General features: G+C 45.3%; 2 protein-coding genes across 4 annotated transcripts in view; one reads left to right on the forward strand and one right to left on the reverse strand.

The window, feature by feature from the left end:
* The first annotated feature begins 10,079 nt into the window (after positions 1 to 10,079).
* The window catches only part of CDC20B (cell division cycle 20B), a 40,240-nt gene continuing 26,355 nt past the window's right edge, over positions 10,080 to 23,964 (forward strand). Inside the window, exons 1-2 of the mRNA XM_018568179.1 lie at positions 10,080 to 10,142; positions 10,227 to 10,298. Coding sequence (XP_018423681.1) covers positions 10,080 to 10,142; positions 10,227 to 10,298 — 135 coding nt within the window. The remainder of the gene's footprint in view (positions 10,143 to 10,226; positions 10,299 to 23,964) is intronic.
* Positions 19,269 to 23,964, reverse strand: part of GPX8 (glutathione peroxidase 8 (putative)) — an 8,059-nt gene continuing 3,363 nt past the window's right edge. For all 3 annotated transcript variants that reach the window (XM_018568186.1, XM_018568184.1, XM_018568185.1), the window contains exon 3: positions 19,269 to 19,546. In XM_018568186.1, the coding sequence (XP_018423688.1) occupies positions 19,383 to 19,546 (164 nt within the window). In that variant the 3' untranslated portion in view covers positions 19,269 to 19,382. The remainder of the gene's footprint in view (positions 19,547 to 23,964) is intronic.

Genomic DNA, 23,964 nt, shown 5'->3' on the forward strand with positions numbered 1-23,964 from the left:
TGAATGGGGCCTTAGGGGGTGTAAACACCGTGGACTTCAAGTGGTTAAGCTGTTTTCTAGCCAAAAAATCAGATTATATCATGGGTTTGCAAAATGCAAGAGATTACTCTGGAAGGCAAGTGGTTAATTTTAGCTCCAATACATAATGATGTAATAAGCAGTCCTTGTTTTATATTGCAGTGTCACTTTAAAGACAGTCCCGGCTTGTTTACACAATGCTCTCCCTGTGTTGTTATCTGTGTATTCGGGATCGTTTTATTCAGTTTATTCTGCAGTTTTTCTCTGTGATGTAATAAATGAGCTAGCAATGTACTTGTCCTTAATCTCCATTGTGTACATTGTGCTAAGTGAATGACCCTTATTATCCTCTACACTCTCCATTCACACAGCCCCGCACCCCCTGCGGCCGTCTGTCGCCCTGTCTCAGGTGATACATGACGGCTCGCGCCTCTCCTCAGGCAGCACACGTGAAGCGCGCGCCCTTATTTGCCGCCACCCGCCCGATCTCCCCGGCCGTTGGCGCTGACAGTTGAACAGTTTTCAGTGGCGCGGGCCATGTGCCTTTCCAATTGCCATGGAGATGACTCTCCCAATGCGAGCGGATCGCAGGCGCCGAGTCTGTGTCCATGGTAACCAAGCGGCCTGGATGCTGGGGCAGGGTGGACCAGTGTGGAAGCCCCGGGAACCTGACGTGTGCCCGGCATTCTTCACTGATCCAGCCCTGTGATAGTTCACAGATAGCTGAACCAATACAATTGATATGTTAACTGAATCACAATAAAAATGGTGTTAGTTGGTGCACAAAAAGAAAACGTGTGGTAAAAAAAATATATACAGCCATATATACATATATACCCTGAGAAGTAACTTGCTTTTGCGCAGTGGACATGCATGATACATTATTCAGGCTGCAGGTATTACCTGGAACAATGCCTGTTGTTTGGATTTTCTTTTTTTGCTAACCAAATTTCAGGTTTAAGGGCTGATTCACACCACATGCATTGGGGCTGTGCTAGCGGTTGTTTCCAGTGCAGCCCCAACGCAAGACAAATTAATTTGCCTCGTTGTGGACGGGCTCAGTTCAAGCAACCACGTTGCAATGGGAACTTAGTGGTATGCGCTGAACAAAAGTATTGTATGTTTTTTCAGTGCAACGGGATGTGACATGGAACAACCACCTCACACCCCCCTATGCCAAAGAACTGAATGAAATGTCACTTGTGACATCTCAATAAAGTTCTATTAAAAAAATGCAATATGCTGGGATAGGTGCATTGGGACTGTGTCGGGCAGCGCACAGTCATTGTGCATTTAGCACAGCGGCTGATAAGGATTGGCCCTAAAACAGACTTGCCCGCCATTGCTTCCTCACCAGCACCGATATCTTCACCGGGATCTTCAACCATCTTGATTGTCCAGGATGGAATGACAACTCCCGCACATGTGCAGCTCAGTGTACATCATAAGGAAGATTGATATCAGGCAGGTAAGTTTGTTTTATCGCAGGAGAGCGATAACATGCTCGCAATAAAAAAAAAATATCTGCAATCTTCTTTAGGATGTTCTGAGACAAACATGCTCAGGTCTCTGAATAATGTTGCACACCAAGGTGAATAAATGAACACTTGCGCATTCTGAGTCCAGCAAATTAAGATGGCCGAAGATCCTAAACCCGGAATAAGACCAGGTAAAGATTTCGGTCCCAGACATCCCAACCTCCTAAACCCTATTTCAGGGAGGTGCCCTTTTTTGACAGCGGCCGCCGTCAGAATAAAAAAAAATCAAAACAACCGATAGCTTGGGAATGAATAGCTAGGGTGCTATTGGCTATTCCAAATTGCAATAGCCAATAGCAGGCTGGCTATTGCACCTGCCCACTGCTGCTGTCAATCAGTAGGCGAGGACCTAAAGGTGAACTTCAAGGATAAAATGTTTCTCTTGCTGGCGTCAGGGAGCCGCTATGTTATAGCGTGAGACTCCCGAAACGCTATAATGCACCTTGCCTGTGTAGGCAGGAAACCTAGCACCGGGAGCGATGAGAGGGGAGTTTTGCTTTAAGCCCTCATTCACATGGACCCACTGTTCTTGTTTTAGTTAAACACAGGAGAAATTCATGTGGGAAGTATTAAAAAACATTATAATTCCTGGATGCACGTGTGTTTACATGCGTTCAGAGTATCTGGTCTGCTCCCAGACCCAGAGCTTTTTGTTTTCTCTAAACACAGCTAAACTGAATGCACCTAAACACAAGTAAACATGCATATGCAGTATATCAGTTAGAATCATTACATGCATTTAGACACATTTAGGGCCTGTTCACACCACCTCCGTGCGTTAATCACATGGTTCTGTGTGATTAACGCACGTTACCGCACAACGCACCTCCCGTGCATTTACTGTGTAGGAGTTGCCTTGTATGCTATTCATTTGAATTGAGCCTAAAACGTACCTCCCACCCGCAGTGTGATCAGCCATGCCACAACACGCGGTACCGCAAATACAGTGCTTTGTGATTCAAAAAATAGTGCATGCACTATTTTTTCAATTGCACCGCAATGCACGGTATTTGTGGTGTTGCTCTTTGCGGTGCAGCCAAACACACTACGGACAGAAGGTACATTTGGGGTGCCATTCAAATGAATGGCGCGCAATGCACTTCCCACACTAATCGCACAGGAGCTGTGTTGTGTGGTACCGTGTGTTATACACAATTAATTAATGAATTGTGCGATTAATGCTCAGAGGTGGTGTGAATGGGCTTTTAGGCCCCAGTCACATGGGCACTTTGCTGCATTCTGGGATTCCAGCAGCAGGAATCCCAGGTCTCCTATTCAGATGCGGCTGCTGGACCCACTGAAGTTAATGACAGGGTGACAGCGGCTGTATGTGTCAGCGGCAGTAAGCAGGTTACCGTACATGGTAAGATTACATGCGGTTTGGGATACATGATTGTCTCTGGACGAAGGATGGATGCATTCAGCGACAATCATGCATGTACGATCACATGCGGACTACTGCTGCAGATTGTATGGACTACAAATGCAACTGCTGTCACTCTGTCATTAACTTCAATGGGCACAGCGACCGCCCCTGAATGGGACACCTGGGATTTCTGCAGCAGGAATCCCAGAAGGCCCCATTTGAATGTTGCGTTAGAAAAGTACTAATAACGCATAGAAATTAGGGATGCACCGATACCGATACTAGTATTTGGGCGAGTACTTGTACTCACCCAAATGCTCCGATACCTTCCCGAAGATTTCCTCTGACTGGCAGTGCTGTAGGGGAACATGGAGCCGGCTTCCCGGGTAATCAGGAAGCCGGGTGGCGAGTAATGACGCATCAGCTGGCTCGATGCTGGGAAGCCGGCTTTCCAGCCAATTAGCATTGAGCCAGCTTCCCAGCCAATCAGGAAGCTGGGTGGTGAGTGATGACCCGCTTCCCGGCTTCCTGATTGGCCGGGAAACCGGCTTGATGCTGATTGGCTGGGAAGCTGGCTCAATGCTAATTGGCTGGAAAGCCGGCTTCCCAGCATCGAGCCAGCTGATGCGTCATTACTCGCCACCCGGCTTCCTGATTACCCGGGAAGCCGGCTCCATGCCGGCGGAAGCACTGGCATCGGTACTTGGTATCGGCAAGTACCGAAAGAATACTATCGGTATTCTTACTTGATACCGAAAAACCGGTATGGGTGCATCCCTAATAGCAATGGATGTAACTGCATGCCCCTGTGAATAATGAGACCTTTATTAGCTGATGTCATGGCTTGAGTTTCAAATGTTCCATGTACATATATACACACACACACACACACACACACACACTTTAAAAAAAAATGTATTTTAAATTAAATCTGTGAGTTCACCCCTGTGAGTTTTCTTTTATCTGTGTCCCATTGAGGAGATTTCTCTTCACTTCCTGTCCAAAAAAACAGGAAGTGAGGTGAAACTCAACATGACAAAGACGAACAAGACAGACAGAGAGAATGAATGAACAGCTGTTCTAATCCTCCATGTTATATCCACACTAAAAAACAAGGTTTGGCTGTATGCATCATCTATTTTGTAGGCTCAGCTTATAATAAAGTTGTAAATGAATCCCAAACACTGGAGCAGATCACCTTTTGAGCCAAATGAATATCATGAAATAACTGGACATGCTGGGAGTAGTTGTACATTTTGCCTTACTAGAATGGTAAATAATAAGGAAGGAAATCTGCCCTGGGACTGCCAATGTTTTTGCTGCTCTTGTTTTCACTTGCTAGGTGCCTGGCCAGGGCTGAGCAGCCAATGAGGCCAATTGAGGTGGCTGCATCACATGGTACTCATGAAGGCACGGTGGGGGGCAGCACTACGACTGCAGTGTCCATACTAGAACCCCCATCCTCATTGCAATAAAAATCATAGGCTCGGCAATCCTGAGCTTCCTGCCTAGCCACAGCCCCTGTCACATAAGCGGGTGCATCGGCCAATCCTCTTCAGTGACGAGGAAGGTCACATGACAGGCACAGTTCTCTTCATCTTCTCTGCTCCAATGATGGGCAGTCCTTACTTCTTGTCCAAAATGACATGTGATCATGGTTCTGTAGTACTGTGAGCCCAAGCAGGAGTGATGATGTACCCCAGAGGGTGTGTCCATGACAGCCTGGGCTCACAGGAAGTGGGTTGAATGATGTTGATGGAGAAGGTATTGCAGCAAAAGCTTCATATTTTTCCTGTGCTGGCATTAAACTCCAGTCCCTATCTCCAGTCATCCTATCAGTCTAAAGTACACCACACACACACTACAATCTGGTTGTACAATCTCCTTTAGTTCTACCAATACGTAAGTAGTGCAAGGAGCTGCCTGGCTGGATGCAGAGTGATTGGATGGATTAAGCAGGTCCTCATATTACATACATTTGGTAAATCTAAAATTGATTCTACAGAAATTGTATAGTCAGATTGTAACGCAGTGTGGTGACCCATACAGACACACTTATATCTGGGGTGATACAGTATATCTGGAAGTCAGCTGACCTGCCAATGCGGCTTTAGGTTGCTGGAGAAAACTGGGTGCACTCGGTTCCGTGACAAAGTTGTATGGCACCCAAGGTGATGATCCCAAAATGCGCCCCCATTCTTTCAATGGTGGCAAACAGCTTTCCTTTGGCAGTGATGTATTTAAAGATTTGTTTGATGTTTAAATGTTTTAAAGCCAAAAAGAAGTAAATATAAGGAAAAAAAATACATTTGTATTTCCAGTGTGACCTGTGTTGGTCATTTTAAGCGCCAAGTGTTACTATAAATATGAAATGCTCATTTTATTCTGCAATTTGTCTTTTTTTATTTTGACACCAAAATAATGTTTTTTTTCTATAGAGAACTGAGGCACTTTATTACTGAAACGTCATGTGCCCATACAGTGTGCATTGTAAATGAGTTTACATATAACTATAATAAAACAACAACTGTAAGAATGAACTTCCCCTTCGATGAAGGGGGCTTTCGTTGCTCACAGGTAAAAAATATATTTCCACTATATGGCCAAACATTTTTGGCCACCTAACATCACAACTAACTATATGACCAAAAGTATGTGAACAACCCCCCAAATGTTTGAGCTCCTCCACAAAGCCAGCTCTATAAAGGGTCTGATGAGTTTGGTGTGAGCCCTGACCTTAACCCTGAGGAATACATTTAGGATGAACCGGAACACCAGTTGTGAGCCAGGTCTTCTCCTACATCATCAGTACCTGACCTCACAATTCTCTTTTAGCTGAATGGGCACAAATTCCCACAGACACACTCCACTCCACCTTATGGAAAGCCTTCTCTAGAAGAGTGGAGGCTGCTGGAGCCACAAAGGGGGCCGTCTCCATATTATTGCCCATGGTTTTGGCACAGGATGCCTAACAAGTTTACATAGGGGTGATGGTTAGGTGTCCACAAACTTTTGGCCTCATAGTGTACCTCTAAGTAGCCCCAAAGGGAAGATCAAGTGCCATAAAGTTCCTCTGATAATCTCCCCCCTATTTGCTCTGTTTCTACTTTAAGCCCTCGTTCACACCTGAACGTTTTGTAGCGCGTTCTACGCTCGACGAACGCTCTACAAAACGCTCAAAAATATAAATCCCATTGTATTCAATGGTCTCGTTCCCACCTTGGCGTATTTCCGCCCGTCCCTAACGCGCTACAAAACGGCCCACGCCTGAAAAGGTACAGGTACTACTTTGGCCCGTTTTGTTGCGCGTTTCCATTGGGATACAGCCAAGTAGCCTTCGGAAACGCGCGACGGTCGCGCGACTTTTTTTACCGCGAATCACGGTAAAAAAAAGCGCGACGGTCGCGCGACAGACGCGCATATGCAATACGCCTAGGTGTAAACGAGACCTTAGAATAAGGCTTGTTCACACCAAGCGCGGAGCAGATCCAGAGCAGAGCAAGTGCAGACCGGATGAAAACTGCGTCCAATGTATTCCTATGGTATTTTGAGCTCCAGTTCACATCGCAGCGTGCAGATCCAGAGTAGGTAAAAAATGCTGCAGGCCCTATTTTACCTGCGCTGGATCTGCAAACGCATCAAAAACACATGCAAATGCCTGGAACGCACTGAAAGCCCATGTTAAACTAAAAAAAAAAAATATTTTTTTTAGCCAAAAACGCGTCAAAAAGACTAGCGTGCGTGTGCAGAAACCTGACCGGATCTGCTCTGCATTCGTGTGAACAAGGCCTAAGGTTTCAGCCTCATAAGTTTTAAATCGAAGATGTGTGGTTAGGAGCGGCTCCCAAAAAATGGTCATCTCCCTTCAAGGGTCAAAACAATGGTCATCTCCCTCGAAGGTTCATCTAAGCTGTTCATCCAAATAGATGGCAGATACAGACAGTGAGGGGACAAAATCTGGAGCAGCTGTGCATGGCAACCAACATCTCTCTCTAATTTTCATATCTTAACTGAACAAACTTAAAGTGACATTAAACCCTCAGATTTTTTAACATAAACCAATACTGTAGCTGATTGGCTGCCATGCACAGCAGCTCCAGATCCCGTCCACTCCAGTTTTGCTAAATTCCCCCCATTGTGTTTCGGGGAATCAGGCTCCCCCTTCCTCAGAATCATTTATCACTGCAAACAGGTACGATGACACTCAGCGCTCATCTAGCCCTAATTTAGGCCACAAAGTACAGCTTTTCTTATTGGTGTTGCTCAAGCCCCGAAGAAGGGTGAGCCTGATTCCCCTGAAACGTTTTGGCTGTATCTGACATATCCACCTAAATAAACAACCCAGATGAACCTCCAAGCGAGATGGCAATCCTTTTAAATAGGCGCTCCCAACCGCACATCCAGGACTCAAACTTCTTTTGAGCGATTCCCTCATCTCGAGCAGAAAGGCAGCAACCTTGGACCGTAACCAGGTCCTTACTTTAAACATACATTGTCATTATGGGTTGCTCCCCCAAGGAGTACATCCCCCATTCTTTCAGATTCACGGTGTAGTTTTTTTTTAACATTTATGTTACAAACAACATACAAATGAAATAAAGGAAGACACACACACACATTTCATATTAAAAGTATAAATTAAAAAAGACAAGTGGCCAAAAAAAGGAAAGCAGACAAAGAATTAGGCCTGGCTCACACCTAGGTGACAATGTTTTTACGCGCATTTGTAATGTGCGTTTTTGAGCGTTTTTGGTGAGCAGATTGTAGCTCATTGATGTTAATGAGAAAAAGCGCATTAAAACACAGCAAATGGGTGTTTTCAAGCATTTCCTATTGAGTCTATGTGGCCAAAACGAGCTGTATGTGCCAAACAAAAAGCTGTACTTTTTCCAGCGACATGCGCTTTGCTTATTGCTACTAAACGCTCAAATGTGAACAGGGCCATAGAAATAAAAGGGATTTTTTTTTTTTTTTTAGATCTGTGGTCCAAAAGGGCTGTAAATGTCCCCCCCCCCCCCCCCCAAAAAAGAAGCTCATGTACTTTTTCCAGTGAAAGACGTACAAAACGCTCAGATGTAAACTGGGCCATAGAAATGAATTGGGTTTATTTGTGGCAGATTTTTGGAGCATTTTTCTTGGGCAGAAAAAGCGCAACAAAACGCTCGGTGTGAACCAGGACTTAATTAGGGCTAATTAAGTGTAACAAAGGGTTAATGATATTAATAATGGGTTACATAGCAAAACGTTTTATTTTACAAAAACATTTTTTATTGGCTTGTAGAATAAAACAATACAAAACTGGAGCCGATTCACAGCAGCAGCTAGGCTACAACGCACGGCTACGGAGGACCTAATGGAGTGTACACGTTGTACACTCTATATGAAAAGATTGTATAGTTAGGCCCCATTCACACCTGACCGTTTTGTAGCGCGTCCTACGCTCGACGAACGCTCTACAAAACGGTCAAAAAAATAAATAGCATTGTAGTCAATGCCCTCGTTCCCACCTTGGCGTATTTCCGCCCGTCCCTAACGCGCTACAAAACGGCCCACGCCTGAAAAGGTCCCGGGACTACTTTGGGCCGTTTTGTAGGGCGTTTTCCATTTGGATACTGCCAAGTAGCCTTTGGAATCGCGCGACGGTCGCGCAACTTTTTTACCGCGAATCGCGGTAAAAAAACCGCGTGGCGGTCGCGCGACAGACGCGCATATTACAATACGCCTAGGTGTGAATGGGGCCTTAGGCTCCATTCACACAGAGCGGTAGCGTTTTCCACACAGACGATAACATACGCGCAGATTCCACGCGTTTGCAGCTATTACTACAGCCGAAACGTGCGGAATCCACCCATAAAATCGCCGTTTCCTACACCCACTCATGTGTGAATGAAGCATAATACAGCGCACACTACTGGAGCTGTCACAACGCACTAGCACGTCCACTAAAACAGAGCAGTTTAATGGATGGGCTAGTGTGAATGTGCCGTAAAGCGTACGCATGAATGCATGTTCCTCCACACATGCAAAACACCAGCTCTTTGTGCGTCCGGGTGACATCCCAACGCACTGTACAGTAGAGCCCATTGCACCGCAGCACACCATATGCTGTGCGGTATAGTACGTACACTGCGTTAAAAAAAAGCCCCATGCAAGTTTTTTGCTTCATTGGCACTCATTTATAATGATGAATTGGCGGCCTTACCACAATACATGTTAACGCACCACAACTGCACACTTAAGGGCCAATTCACACCAGCCGCTGCGCAAAACACACAGCAGCTGGTGTGCAGTGCCAATGCCAAGATCCTGGCACATTGCACTTTTTTTTTTTTTGAACTTTATTGAAATGTCGCAAGTTCTATGTGTACAGTGGGGTAAGAGGCGGTTGTACTGCGTCCCATCTGGTGGTGTGAATGGTGTCCACTGTGAGAAGGCAAATTGTATGTGTTGTGAATGGACCCTTAAATGTGAATGGGCCCTAAGAGAGACATTGGAGAAAGGGGCACAGGGGGTGCTTGCGTCCAACAAAGGGACAATCCCTTTAAATGACAGCTCTGCACCCCCCTCCATCATTCATCCAGTTCCCGCTGTCTCGGCTGGATTTGCGGCTGCTATGTTTGGGTAACCATAGGACCAGACACCCGCTTTTTTCCCCGCCGCGGGTCCCTCTGCCATGACAAGCCACCATCAGGGTCGGTGTGGCGGCAGTGAGAGCGCCTCGGACAAGAGCAGCGACTCCCAATTAATATCAGAAAGGTAACGTCAGGTAAGGCAACGATCCGGCGACGTCACCCAGCAGCAGGCTACATTGAATATGCAGGTGGAGCAGGGAATCCTCAGCACGAGCAGCCAATCACGAGGAGGAGGCGGGGTCTTCCCGCTGCACCAGCCGCCCCGCGATGTCCAAGAACAATGAAGCCCGAGCAGAGGGATTCCCTCTAGTGACGTCACGGCTCCAACCTTTCCTCCTCGTGCTGCGAACTCCTCCACCAATCAGGACGAAGGACAGGTGATTCCCGCTACTGCAGCCGCTAGTTCTCTACCTTTATATAGAAGAATAGGACCCTGGGGAGCATCATAGGGACCAGACAAAGAGAACGGAGATCCAGGTGGGAAAGCAACCAGCACAGATAGAAGCTGTTCTCCTGATCTGAGTTATGGAGTGGAAGCTGGAAAGGCTGTCTGTCCCTAAAGTCAGAAGAGACGAGGGGGTTATGTGGGTGAGTGTGCAATCCTGAGCCACTTTCTGATGATCCTCATTGTTCTCATCAATGATAAATGATGTGACATTATCTCTCTCTTAGGAAAGTATTATGAAAACTCTTGGAAGAGATTTGAAGAGGAGCAGGAAATCGAATTTACAGAGAATCAACAAGGTCAGTTCTTCAGTGATTTCATTCTGGAGTTCTTGTACAGTAAGCACTGTGATAACTTTGGGTTAAAGTGTATGTAAAGCCAAAACTAGATAACCTAGGGAAGGGTTAAAACCTCCATCTGGTTATTTTTTGCTGCCTGTGTCCCAAAAGAGCAAATTCTCTTCACTTCCTGTTCAGGAGATGCAGCAGGAAATAAAAAGACATCTCTCCAAAGTGAATAGCATTCTTTTCTTAGCTGTCATAGGAACAGGTGTACCCATGGGAATATTTTCCTCAGGTCTTCCTCTGGTGAGATTTCCCTTCACTTTCTGTATAATTAGAGACAACAATAACAATCGCTTGGCCTCTAAAACTTCCCTACTCTATATACAATGTTGAAGAAAAAAAATACAGTTTGCCTTTACATACAGTTTAAAGTGTATATCCACTTTTGCAGCCAAATTGGGATAACACCTATTGTACTTCTACTTGTTCTACTTTAATAACGAAGAATTGGTGCTTCCAGCAATCCTATATAACTTCCCCGTGCTATGTAACGTTAAGGAGGGGGCTGGGGAGTTCTGCTAACCCTAATTAACCCTGACTGTACCGTGCTGGCAGATCTCCATTATCAGTTGCAACCTAGATGTGCAAGACAAAGGGTTAAAGATCTCAAGGCTTGGGTGATACATTGTATGGTAATATTTAAGCGATTGTATGATTGGGGACCCATCTCCTGATTGTTTCCGGGAGCTCTGTCGGTGTCCTGGGAGTGTACAGTAAGCACCATCTCAGCACACAGCAGTGGAATCCCATACATGCAGGAGCCTGGCATTAGGGCCCATCTGCAGCATATATGTAGTATGTCACCAGGAAGAGGTTAAAGGAGAACTATGTGTGACAATGAAACTGTCACAGGTCGGCTCATACCGTCGCTCGCTCACTTCTCGATCCTGTCCCTGCAGAGAGCCGTGACTGTCACTCACGGCTCCCTGCAGGGATTCCCCCCTCCGATCCCCCAGCGCTGACTGGCGGAACGGACGGGTACAGCTGGCTCTGCCTCTAGATAGGCAGAGCCAGCTGTCCCTCACGCAGCTGGGTGGATCTCAACAGTAATGTCGGGATCCGTCCCGGCTGCGGCGGTCTCAGTATACCGGGAGCTGTAGCTCGCCGTATACTGTGGTTTGGGTGAGTGGAGGACGCTTGTTTGTGTCCTCCCGTGACCCTGAGGAGAACTATGGGGAAGAAACTTACCCCATAGTTCTCCTTTAAAATTGTGAAACACAAGATAGTGTGACATATCGCATAGTATACGGTATATACACTGGGGGGTGGATTTAGCAAGGAAGTCATTTTCATTCTTGGAGAAGTAAGGAAACACTATAGCAAACAGAGATTCACCCAGTGTGAAAATAACTAACCAACCCCAATTTATGTACAAAGATGTAAAAACGGGCAAATACACTGAAATGTTAGGTCTGAGCTGACCATCAGACTTCCTTTTTCTTTATTCTTACATAAGTGCCGCTACCTTAAAGAAGAAAAAATGATGTTAACCCTTGCTGTGGGGCTACCCCCTGCATTGCAAGGGTTAAATGCTCGCTTTCGTCTAGGAGCGAAAATAACAAAGTTATACTCACCCGCCCGATGCTCTGAGCCGGCCGGCTGTGACAGCGCTCCCTCCAGCCTGTCTCCTTCTATGCTGCAGCGATGGTATGTTCCTTGGCGTCCTCATGTCCTATACACTGTGCATAGAAAATGATGACTTGAGGATCCTTAGACCGCTGCAGCGGGGAGGGAATAACCCAGTCTAAGAGCAAGCCGGCTCAGAGGATCGGGTGAGTATAACTTTTTTAATTCCCCCCCCCTCCCTGGACCAAGGCGAGCAGTAAACCCTTGCAGTGCAGGGGTAGCCCCTCAGCAAGGGTTAATACAAGTTTTACCCAGAGTTCTTTAATTATGTACAAAGATGTAAAAAAGGGACAAATACATTGAGATGCCTTATAGGTCTGGGTGTGCTGACCATCAGACTTACTTTTTCTTTTCTTTTTTTCACACAAGTGCCGCTACCTTGAGTAATATTTCCTGCTGAGAAGGATTAGGACATGCATAAAGTGGGTACAGGTTGTCTAAAAGGGGCAGTGCTTTATAATGGTTTGAGGAATGAGTTTACAATTATGCACCAGAACCAGGTCAGCGAACTCTCCAGTATATTTCTGAATCGGGATGCTACGTGATGGGCCGGTGAGGCAGTGCATTGCTAGCTGGCTGTTCTGATCTCATAACTAACAGTTGCTGGATGCACGCCACACTGTTCTATCTCTGAGCTGCAATTGAAGGAGTGCTTGCGCCATCTAGTGGAAATAAATATATCTGCAACAAGTAAAGTTGTACTTCCGTTGTAACCAACATGCCATCATCTACTGCTACATATACACTTGTGAAGAAATAGCTGCCTGGAGAGATCTATTTGCTGGTAAACCAGTTTCAGGTAGGCAGTGTATTTTAGCTGGCTGCTTGTTATCCAGTCCAGCAGTCGCTGATACCTTGCCACCTGCATCTGAGAATGGCTTCACTACACTGGAGTTCAGTATGTGAGAAGAAGGCAGTGTAATGTTAGCTGGTTGCTAGTTAAATACACCAGTTAACTCGCATGTGCCATCTTTCTGCATGCGCTTTCACCAAATACATCTGCTTCTCCTAAATACAAGTTTAGAATTCATCAGTTTTCCTGCATTATAGAACGGATGTCTTTTATAATGGACTTAAAGTGACACTAGACTCGGGAGTTAAATCTTAAAAATTTATTCAAGTACCTCACATATTAACAAAAATTTATGTTATTTGTGTACCACTCGGCTGGAGATCCTCCAATCATCTCTGAATTCATGCCAACACTGTCTTTCCTTCTGGAGGGGGGCTACTTTTGTTCCCCATGGTCCCTGTGTGTGTTGTAAAGTAGTCACCGCTCCAAGCTTGCGCCTGTAATGGACGACAATCTCACATTTACTTTACTAATTTGTATTGAGATTGTAGTCCATCACAGGAGTGAGCTTGAAGCGGTGACTATTTTACAACACACGCTGATAGTAATCATAAACTACATTTAAAATATGTCTGGGTTGCCCAGCTTCCTCTGAGTCTGTGGGCTTAACTCCAGGTACATAACCTGTACTGATCTGCCCAAACTTGACTTTACAGATACATATACAAATGTTTTTAGATTGTAAGCTCCTGTGAGTAGGGCCCTCTTAATCCTCTTCTATTGATTTGTATTGTAACTGTACTGTGTCCCTCTGCTTTGTAAAGTGCAGCACAAACTGTTGTAGAACAAACTGATACAAGGACCTATGTGTGTATGTGAGGGTGTGTTTGTACGCATATATGTATGTATGTGTGTGTGTATGTACATGTATATGTATGTGTGTGTGTGTGTGTGTGTGTACACATACGCACACATCAACAATAGGTTGGATTTGATGGACGTATGTCTTTATTCAACCTCAAATACTATGTAACTATGTAACTATAATACTAATATTACATGTTTAGCCGGTGCTTCCTGTGTGCTGTCACTGTGATTGTTCAGTCTTGGAGGCTTATTCAGTAAAGCAGTGCAGGAGGTAATGGTGCTGTGCAAAGTGTAGTAAACCCTGGAAACCAATCTGATTTTAGTTGACTGACTCATTGACTCATATCAGTTATTGTGATTTCTGATTGATTACTGTGGGCTTCTGCACTCTGCACATCATCACCGCACTCTGCACCACCTTATTGAATAAAGTCTAATAACTTCACACGCAGCCAAGGAAACCCGGCCTAGTTTAATATGTGTGGTGATTAGGCAGTGTATCGTTAGTTAGCTGTGATATACAGATCAGCTACTACATACACTACCACATCAGCACACGTTATGTCATCTGGATATAGGGGCATAGGCAAATAGCAAAGATTAGACAGAATAGTAATCACGGCATTAACTTGCAATTTTTTAAAAATGTTATCATAACTATTACAGGTACATTCTAATGAATTACAACAGATAAACTGGTTTATGCAAACTTATATTTAATCATCTTCATAAAAATCATCTTTTGTTTAATCCAAAATAACAGACTGAACCTATCTGTGTCAGGGCTGTAGCTACCATGGGGCGAGTGAGGCACTCGCCTCAGGCGCAGCTGAGAGGGGATGCAGTCAGGGCCAGCCTGGCTGCGTCCCCTCGCCCTTGTTGCCATGGCGAGCACAGGGTGCGATGGCAACAGGGGCACCAGGTGGCCAACACAGCCGCAGCACAGGCTTCAGCTTCTCCTCGGATCACCGCTGCTCTCCCCCGCCTGTATGGACAGAGGCAGTGGGGATCCGATGAGAAATGGAGCGCTGCAGTCAGCGGCATGGCGGATGAGGGAGCTGTCATTCAGGACGGCCTAGTGGTGAGGAGAGAGAGAGAGCCGCTCTGCCAGGACCTGACAGCCAGTGGCTCTTTCTCCCATCATTGCTCGGCCATCTTGAAATGACAGCGCTCCCTCCTCTGCCCCGCGCCCCCCGCCGGTTCTAGCTCTCAGGATGGCAGAGTGGAGGATTGGTAAATCAGTGATATATACCGATGCTCTTTGGTGTTTGTAAATAACTGGAGACACGTGTCCCCAGTTATGAATGAACAGGAAGTGCCTTACATCACTTCCTATTCATTCATGAGTTTCTCAATGGGTGGAAGCACTCACTATAGAGGCTTTTACCCATCGATAACTGGATGATAGAAAATATTTTTCTATCACCAGTTTCTGAATGAATGGGATGCCTCTGCACTGAATGCTTTCCATTCTATGAGAGCAGATGCTGCAGAAAAAGAGATTGAGGACTCTGTGTCTCTGAGGACTCTGTGTCCGCAATTTCTTTTTCTATTTCAAAAGGGAAATGTCTGGGGTCTGTTTAGACCCCTAATATTTCCCTGACGCCCCCCAACAGTAAACAAAATTAAACAATAATAATGATAAAAAATAACCCCCCCACACATATAAACACACACACTCATGCACACATATTACTAGACATGTGCAAAGACTAAAAATTTGTTTTGGACGAAATGAACAGAAACTAAAAATGTTTTCATTAGTTTCATCAAACAAAACAAATTTGTATGCTATTTTGGAGTTGGCCACCAGCTAAATCTGCGCATGCGCGCTGCCATCCTGGAGGCGGGGCGCATGACCTCACATGATGCCGTGCGTGTGCCGCGTCAGGTGACATCCCACGTCTGTTGGGGGGGCACAATTTTCTGTTCTTGCCTTGGGCGCAAAAGGAGCTATCTATAGCTCTGATCTGTGTTACTCCGCTTCAATCAATCAGGTTCCAGTAGTCTATCATCTAGTGCAGATTTAAAGAAAAGAAAGTATTGACTGTCTCTAATGGGGCAACTTGACTGATTCGTATTGCAGACACTTCAATAATTGGGGTTCTATGTTAACTATTTCAATCACTGTGCACATGTGAGTACTATTAAATGCATAGTGGTGAATGTAAACAGGAAATATGTGGTAATTTGTATTTGTTTTTTGGTCTATAGCCCAAACTTTTTATTTCTTAGTTTTGAATAGAGTAGGTAATGGTTAAAGTTTTTTTTCCATCGGTGTCCCATTGGGGAAGATCTTCCTTCCCTTCCTGTCCCAGAGAAACAACAGAAAGTCAGAGACCTCAGAAGCTAGCCATACATGGTTAGAATTTCACTATAAAACGTTCATTCGATTTTCTATTAGTTAATGGGGACAAATCAGTGAATGTTTTTGACCATCATAACAAGAAATATCAAAGGCTCAGGTTAGAAATGTTTCCTCATCTGAAGAGGTGAAATTCAAACTGCTAATGTGATCTTAAGTCGGGAAAAACGGAATCATGTACTAGGGAACCGTTAATCTGGAATTAGATCTTTCTTAGTCGCGAACATTCATCTGTTTGTTTAAATGATTATTATATTATTGGTTATAGGGATGTACGAAAGAACAATACAAACAAAGGTTTCTGTATAGTGTATGTAAAATTGGATATAAAAGTAGATTATAGTATATATATATATGTTATAGCCACTAGAACATATACTAGCGTCCTCCCGTGACCCAAAACTCAGTATATCGTGAGCTACAGCTTGCGGTATACTGAGACCGCCGCAGCCGGGATGGATCCCGACAATACTGTCTGGATCCACCCAGCTGCGTGATTGACAGCTGGCTCTGCTTATCTAGAGGCAGAGCTAGCTGTACCCGCCCCCTCCCCCAGTCAGCGCTGGAGGATCGGAGCGGGGAGGGGGGGAATCCCTGCAGGGGGCCGTGACTGGCCGCACCTGCTCTCTGGCGGGAGATGACCGAGAAGTGAGTAAGCGACGGTATGTGATCGCTCACTTCCCGATCTATTGTCACAGGTCGGCTCGAACTACGAGGATGAGTGATTTTCACTCACCTCATAGTTCTCCTTTAACTCTTGCAGTGAGGGGTTAGGCAGTTTTGCCCCGAGTCCTGCTTTAAAGAACAAACGCCATCAGCATGTGGCAGATACACACAAGTACAATTGACCTCAGCACATTTCTAGAACCATAAGCAGCAAACACAATAGAGTGGCATTTCCCCACTTCTAAAATGTACTTCTTTATAATAAACTTTCATCTTGCACCTTTGTTTGATCCAAGCAATTCTTTATAAACAATTAAAAAAAGAAGCTAATGATTAAGGAACTTCGCAAACAATAACAAATAATTAGAAAACATGAAATAAAAAATATTTTTATTATTTGAAGAAACTTATCCAGAATGGAAAAACTGAGTTTTCGATGGACCTGAGCACAGCTTGGGCCCTATTTGTGACTCACTTGGGGCCCAGTATGTCTGAGATCTGGTAGAGGAAGTCCTGTACCCTTTCACCTCTTCATAATGTTTTCAAAAATAACTTTTTTTATTAACTCTTGCAGTTAGGCTACCCCCACGCTGCATGGGTTAGGCCTCATTCACACGAGAAAAGGCCACACGTACAGCTGCGTGCACGGCCGTATCGGGCGGCTCCCGGGAAGGACAGGTGCTGCGTGTGATTAGTATGCATCCAATGTCCTTCTCTATGGGAGTACGTGACCGTACTTCGCCCTATGCTCACCTCAAGTGCAGGTCCGTACGGGTGCGGCTGTCCCAGCCCGGACGCAGACAGGATCCATCCTGTCAGCGTGCAAGCACGGACACCCGCACGGATGTGCAGGGAGCGGGTGAGCGTAGGGCGGCGTACGGCTGCGTACTCCCATAGAGAAGGACATTGGATGCATACTAATCACACGCAGCACCTGTCCTTCCTGGGAGCTACCCGATACGGCCGTGCACGCAGCCTGGAGCTGTATGGGCCGCCTGTTTCTCGTGTGAATGGGGCATAAATGGCTCGTTTTGGTCTAGGGAGAAAAATAACAAAGTTATACTCACTGATCCTCTGAGCCGGCTTGCTCTTTGACTGGTCTCTGGAGCCTCTCTCCCCTTCCGCTGCTGGTCCGTGAGTCAACACATTCTTTACACTGTGTAGAACGTGAAGACACAGAGGGACATACCTTTGCTGCAGCGAAGGAGGAGGCTGGCTGGTTCTGCCTTTAAAGTGCTCCAACAATAAGAGCAATGTTGAATGATAATGTACTCATTTAAAGAGTGACACTTCTTGTCTGACAAATTTGATAAATCAGGGAAGTGTAATGATAAATTGTGTAAGTAGTTTTTATTACCTGTTATGTTTCATTACCCCTATACAGACCTGTGAAGTAGCAGTAATGCTTAGTGGGAAATGAATAATTGCTGCTTGCAGCCATAAAGGATTAGTATGCCCATCAGTCTGTATTCATCAACATGTATTAATGCTTTAGGGTGCATTTACATCAGAGGCTGCACTACAACGCACAGCCACTGGCATGCGTTACCCTGACCCGGACCTGGATTGTAAACTGTGCCCATCTGTGACAAGGTTACTGCATTGGGGCTGCCCTGAAAAAAAAAACAGCCATCACAGTCCCAACGCACCTGGTGTGAATCGAGCCTAAAAGCCCAAGTCTCTATGTACAGGTTGTGTGTGTGTGTATATATATGTGTATGTATATATATATATATATATATATATATGTATATAAAATGCTGGCCACAGACCTTACAACCATCGCAAGACTTTTGTTGTGTGATGGTTGTAAGGTAATTAAAAATACGTACGATTTGCCCATCTTGGAGAGGCAGCGATAATCGCAAGGCCCACCCCGCTGAGGGGCGGGCTTCCGATGAGCGCAATGCTGAACGGGCAGTGTGCGCTTGCGCACACCGGCCCGTGCGGCATTTATCTTACAAACATGCCACACACCCGCCGACAATCGTACGATTCTCGGCGGGTTTTCAAACACGTTCCTAAGATAAAAGTCGTGCGACCCTACAGTAGAAACGGTCGCACGCCTTCCACACACCTTGCGATAATCGTATGATCGCGGGATTTCCCGCAATTATCGTACAATTATCGCAAGGTGTGTGGGCACCTTTATAGTCTATGGGTCGGACATCTGATTAAAAACAATGCACTCTCTTTGTGGCTGATCTCTTAGTTGAACAATTAGTAAGCAGATGACTGATGAGTGATTCTATTAGGTCAACGAGGGCTCCCTCCCATGGTTCATCTACAAATTGTTACATTTAATACAGTAACCCAAATAATGTAGGACAAGCACTGCCATAAAACCCATAATCTGTGCTCAAATAAAATGCGATGTGCTTTCCCTTTAATGATTTCATTGTCAAATTTGTCAGAAAGGAAGAACAGTTCTTTTAATAGGAAATCTTCAGACGGGAAAACAAAGAGCAGTAATTATGTCTGTGCGTTATAATTGCTTGCCTGGCTTCCCTCAGTAATTGTGCATAATAGGGCAGTGAGTAGTGGACTTGCACAGGACGTAGTGGGACCACCCAGATCTAACACTAGACACCATGTAAATCACTTTTGGAGTCCATCCTCAATTTGCAGAGTGCTATCACAAACTGAGTCCGTGTTAGTGGATAGAGTTCTCCTTTATAAAACATCACAGATTCCCCCTTCACAGTCCACATGGCTCAAACATTCAAAGGTCTTCCCTTCTCTTCTTGATAATCTCTCTGACCATTGCTGCCACATCTCCTTTCATACTTTCAAAATGCTCCTCCGGTCTCCAGGTTTTCACTACTTGACCCTGAGGATTAACCAGGTATTTCCAAAAATTCCAGCGCGGCTCCTTCTTTGTGGAATCTAAATGTAAAGTAATAATAATGGGTTATAAATTCAACATCAACGATTAATGTATTAGGAATTTAGCAAGAGAAAACTAAATTAGATTATGAGCCAAGCGACCAGTCAGAATAGTGTGTAACTCAATGTCCCCTTTCTATCCTAGCCCTATGTTGGAGGGACATAAAAGAAGTATGACCCCATACGCACAGGCTTCCTATTGGGGTAAAAAGTGACCACTCACTGTTTATTCCCTATTAATCTGACATAGTCCTCTCAGGTGTAACATAACCTCATTCAAAGAGCAAGTCCCCCAGCACCAACCTATTCTAAGCCAAACTATTCCCCCCAAGGGCTTCCTTACCTCTTACCAATGGCAACAGCCCCCTGTGGTGTCTCCAGTTGATGCAGAAATCTTGGTGTCCATGCTTATAATAGCTTCCCATAAACATGAATGGGCCCTATTCCAGTCTATGGAAAGATACTGTGCAAGGCACGGGCAGACGAAAGACAAAAGGTGCCCATACACTGCACGATTCTCGTACGAGAATCGCTGGAAATCCCGCGATCGTACGAGAGTCGTGCAGTGTGAATGAAGACGTGCGACCGTTTCTACTGTACGGTCGCACGTCTTTTGTCTAAGGAGCATGCTAGAAAACAAGCCGAAAATCTTACGAATTTTGGCTGGTTTGAATGATGCTCGGGAGACAAATGCCGAACGGGAAGGAGTGCGCACGCGCACACTGCCCATTCAGCATTGCGGTCATCGGAAGCCCGCCCCCCTGATCGCAAGTACGATCTGCCTGTCCAAGATGGGCAGATCGTACGTTTTTTAAATTACTTAACAACCATCGCAAGACTAAGGTCTTGCGATGGTTGTAAAGTGTATGGCCGCCTTAAGAATACAGCCAGAGGCCATCAGAAAGAGGTACGTAAGTACCTTGGAGGGGGATGTAGCCTCCCTAGAATAGGTCAGGGGCTAGGTAGTGGGAGGCTGGGAAATTTTTAGGCTCCATTCACACCTGAGCAGCTCACTGCATGTATTCGGCTGTACGGATATGCGCGGAGCAGCTCCAAACACAAAAAACAATGCACTTCAATGTGCATCGTTCACACCATTGCGGTGACCGCGCGGCACGAAACCGTGCGACAAATAGAGGAGAGGGTGAATCTTCCTAATGGAGACACAGACAGCAATACAAACCCTGCAGCTGTTTTAATCCCTCCCCACGCTACCGAAAACTAGAAAATACAATGGCATTATTGAATACAATCTCTTTTTGTTTAATACTAATCACTGCTGGATGATCACAGACACAGAGAAGACATCAGTGACAGGACCAGCGCTGAATAATGGAAAATTGTTTCATTTAGGTCATTCGTCTTTTCATTTGACCAAACAAAGCTGCAGCACAAAAAGAATATTTATTACAAAGGTTAAACATACAAAAGAAAACCAGGAAGAGGCTTCTTCAACCGGCCATTTTCCCATAAGGTTATGTGTGACTTTAATGCATTCTGTGAAGTGATTTTACAACCTCCCTTGTGTAGACATCCAGTAGTCCTGAGACTGCTGCTTTGTGCCACCATCATGTGTTGTCAGCAGCTCCATCAGACTCAGAGCTGTCACTCTATGGTATTCCCCTTGACTCCTCCCTGGCTGCTACATAAAAGGTTATGTATGGAGGTGAAAGGTGGGATGGAGGAGCTGGGCCAGCACAGACAGTAATTAGACCTTCTCAGAGGACATGAGGGATATGATGTGCAAAGAGGGAGGGGTGGTGCTTAGCAGTTTACTCTTCCTGGAGCAATTACATTTTCAAGTTTAAACTTCATTGCAAGTGAATAAAAAATAACTATGGAAAAGAAAAATGCAGTAAAGTAAGCATTTAAAATACTTGATTTTTTTTCTGCGATTTTTTTTACCTGCAACTATTTAAAATGGTAACACGGTCTGTTTAACGAGCTCCTGTTAAAGCAGAACATTTTTATTAACCCTTGTAGTGGGGCTAACCCCACACTGCAAAGGTTAAATGCTCGTTTTTGTCTACGTTCAAAAATAACAAAGTTATACTCACCCGATCCTCTGATCCGACCAGCTGTGACAGTGCTCCCTCCAGCCTGTCCCCTCTAACGCTGCAGTCGTTTAAGATCCCTGAGTCATCACATTCTATACACAGTGGGGGGAATTTATCAAACATCGATGTCGAGATTCGCCCAGCTGCGTGAGTGACAGCTGGCTCTGCCTATCTAGAGCCAGCTGTACCCGCCCCCTCCCCCGTCCGTTCTGACAGTCAGCGCTGGCAGATCGGAGCGGGGAGGGGGGAATTCAGCCCCTCCCCTGTCACGGCAGAGAGCCGTGACAGGATCGAGAGGTGAGCGAACGCTGGTATGTGTTCTCCCACCTCCCAATCTATTGAGCCGACCTGTGACAGTCTCATTGTCACAGGTCGGCTAGAACTTTGAGTTGAGTGGAAATCACTCACCTCATAGTTCTCCTTTAACTGTCGCATCTTGAAGAAGTAGTCATGTGGACTTCTTAAGTTGTGATTGTTTTCTTAAGTGATTTTGCCCAGTTTCAGACAGCCTCAGAACAAGTGCAGATGAAAACACGTGCAAAAAACATGCAACTGAAATAGTAGTGCAAGCTCTGATGAAAACAGGTGCAAAACACGCGCAGTTGGAAAGTAGTGTAAGCTCAGGTGAAAACAGGGGCACATCTTGAAAGACAGATTTGCACATAAAAAAATTATCTAAGAGGCTAAAACTGTCGCAAGTGCTTTGATAAATTCCCCCCACGGTCTATAGAATGTGTAGACGCTGAGGGACATACCATCGCTGCAGCATGGGAAGGGACAGACGGAAGGGACCGGCCTAAGGGCCCATGCACACCACATCCAGACCATCTCCAGACCAGATGGTTTCCGGAACCAAACTGCATCCTAATGTATCCCTATGCTATTTCTGGCCTCTGTTCACACCAGCGCAGTCCAGAACAGACCAGAGGCACTGCACGTCTCAGTTTGTCTGGTCTGGAATGCACTGAAATGCATGGAAATGCATCAAAAACGCACTGGAACGCACCTGAATGCCCATTTTAAGCAAAAAAAAAAGCAAAATCGTGGTAAAAACGCGGCAAAACACAATGCATTGCGTTCCAGATCTGGTCCTGAAAACGGTGGGAAGTTACCCGGATTTCTGCTTTATATAGAATGAATCTGTGTGGATCTATATGGGTTGGACTTGATATTTTTGGCTGCTATTGGAGCTTAGACAGGGAAATGTTGTCACATACCCCCTTCCACCATGTGAAAGTGTCTGAGGCTGGAGAATGGCCGCTCAGGTACTGACTGGCAAGGTCTCCGGAGGTACAGGGAAGCGGCAGTAGTTACATAGTTAGTCAGGTTGAAAAAAGAAACACGTCCATCGAGTTCAACCTATAGAGATATGAGAAAAAAAAGCCTAAACAACACTATGCCCACAGCTACCCCCCCTGTTGATCCAGAGGAAGGCAAAAAAAAACCCCCGTATAAAGCACGGTTCAATTTGCTCCAAAAGGGGGAAACAATGTCCTTTCTGATCCCATAAGGCAATCGGATATTCCCTGGATCAACAATCTCTGATGCCTAACATACCTATAAGAACTCAATATCCAGTAATATTCTGTGCATTTAGGAATACATCCAGAATTGTTTAAAAACAATTAACTAGGCTAGCTAGAACAAGCTCCCGGGGAAGTCTATTCCACATTTTCACAGCTCTAACTGTGAAGAAGCCTTTCCGTATGCAAACTTTAAACTTCTTTTCCTCCAACGCAAAGAGTGCCCCCTTGTCCTTTGCAGTGACCTTAAAGTGAATAATTTGGCACCAAGCTCACTATATGGACCATTTATGTATTTATACATGGTGATCATGTCCCCCCTTAATCGCCTCTTCTCCAGAGAGAATCTTGCCTCATAGCTGAGCTCCTCCATGGCTCTTATGAGTTTAGTTGCCAGTCGCTGCACTTTCTCCAGTTCGACAACATCCTTTTTGTGAACTGGTGCCCAAAACTGAACTGCATATTCCAGATGAGGTCTTACTAATGATGATAAAGTAGTATGTAAGTATTACTGTCTGGGGGGAGGGGGGGGCGCTATCTGCAGACACTACAGAGCAAATAGACAAAGTGACAGTGTCTCTTTAAATGAGGATTTACCCTTAGAGCCAAACTTTGGAAATAGTAAATATCGCCTGAAGAGGCCCATGTATTCTTACTTGAATCTAGGTGTGCTTTGTCTACTATGCAATAATTAGTGTGAAAGTTTGCCTCTGTGAAGGAGATTTTTGTAATAATGGCCGATCACTGCTGCTCTTTCTCCTTGTGCAGGGCGGCTGGCCTTGTCTCCTCCCCCTTCTGTAGTTTTTTCTGCTGGCAACCTGTAGTGGGGGGGGGGGGG

This window comes from Nanorana parkeri, unplaced genomic scaffold (assembly GCF_000935625.1).
Source record: "Nanorana parkeri isolate BGI_ZX_2015 unplaced genomic scaffold, ASM93562v1 scaffold1152, whole genome shotgun sequence".
In the NCBI taxonomy this organism is placed as follows: Eukaryota; Metazoa; Chordata; class Amphibia; order Anura; family Dicroglossidae; genus Nanorana; species Nanorana parkeri.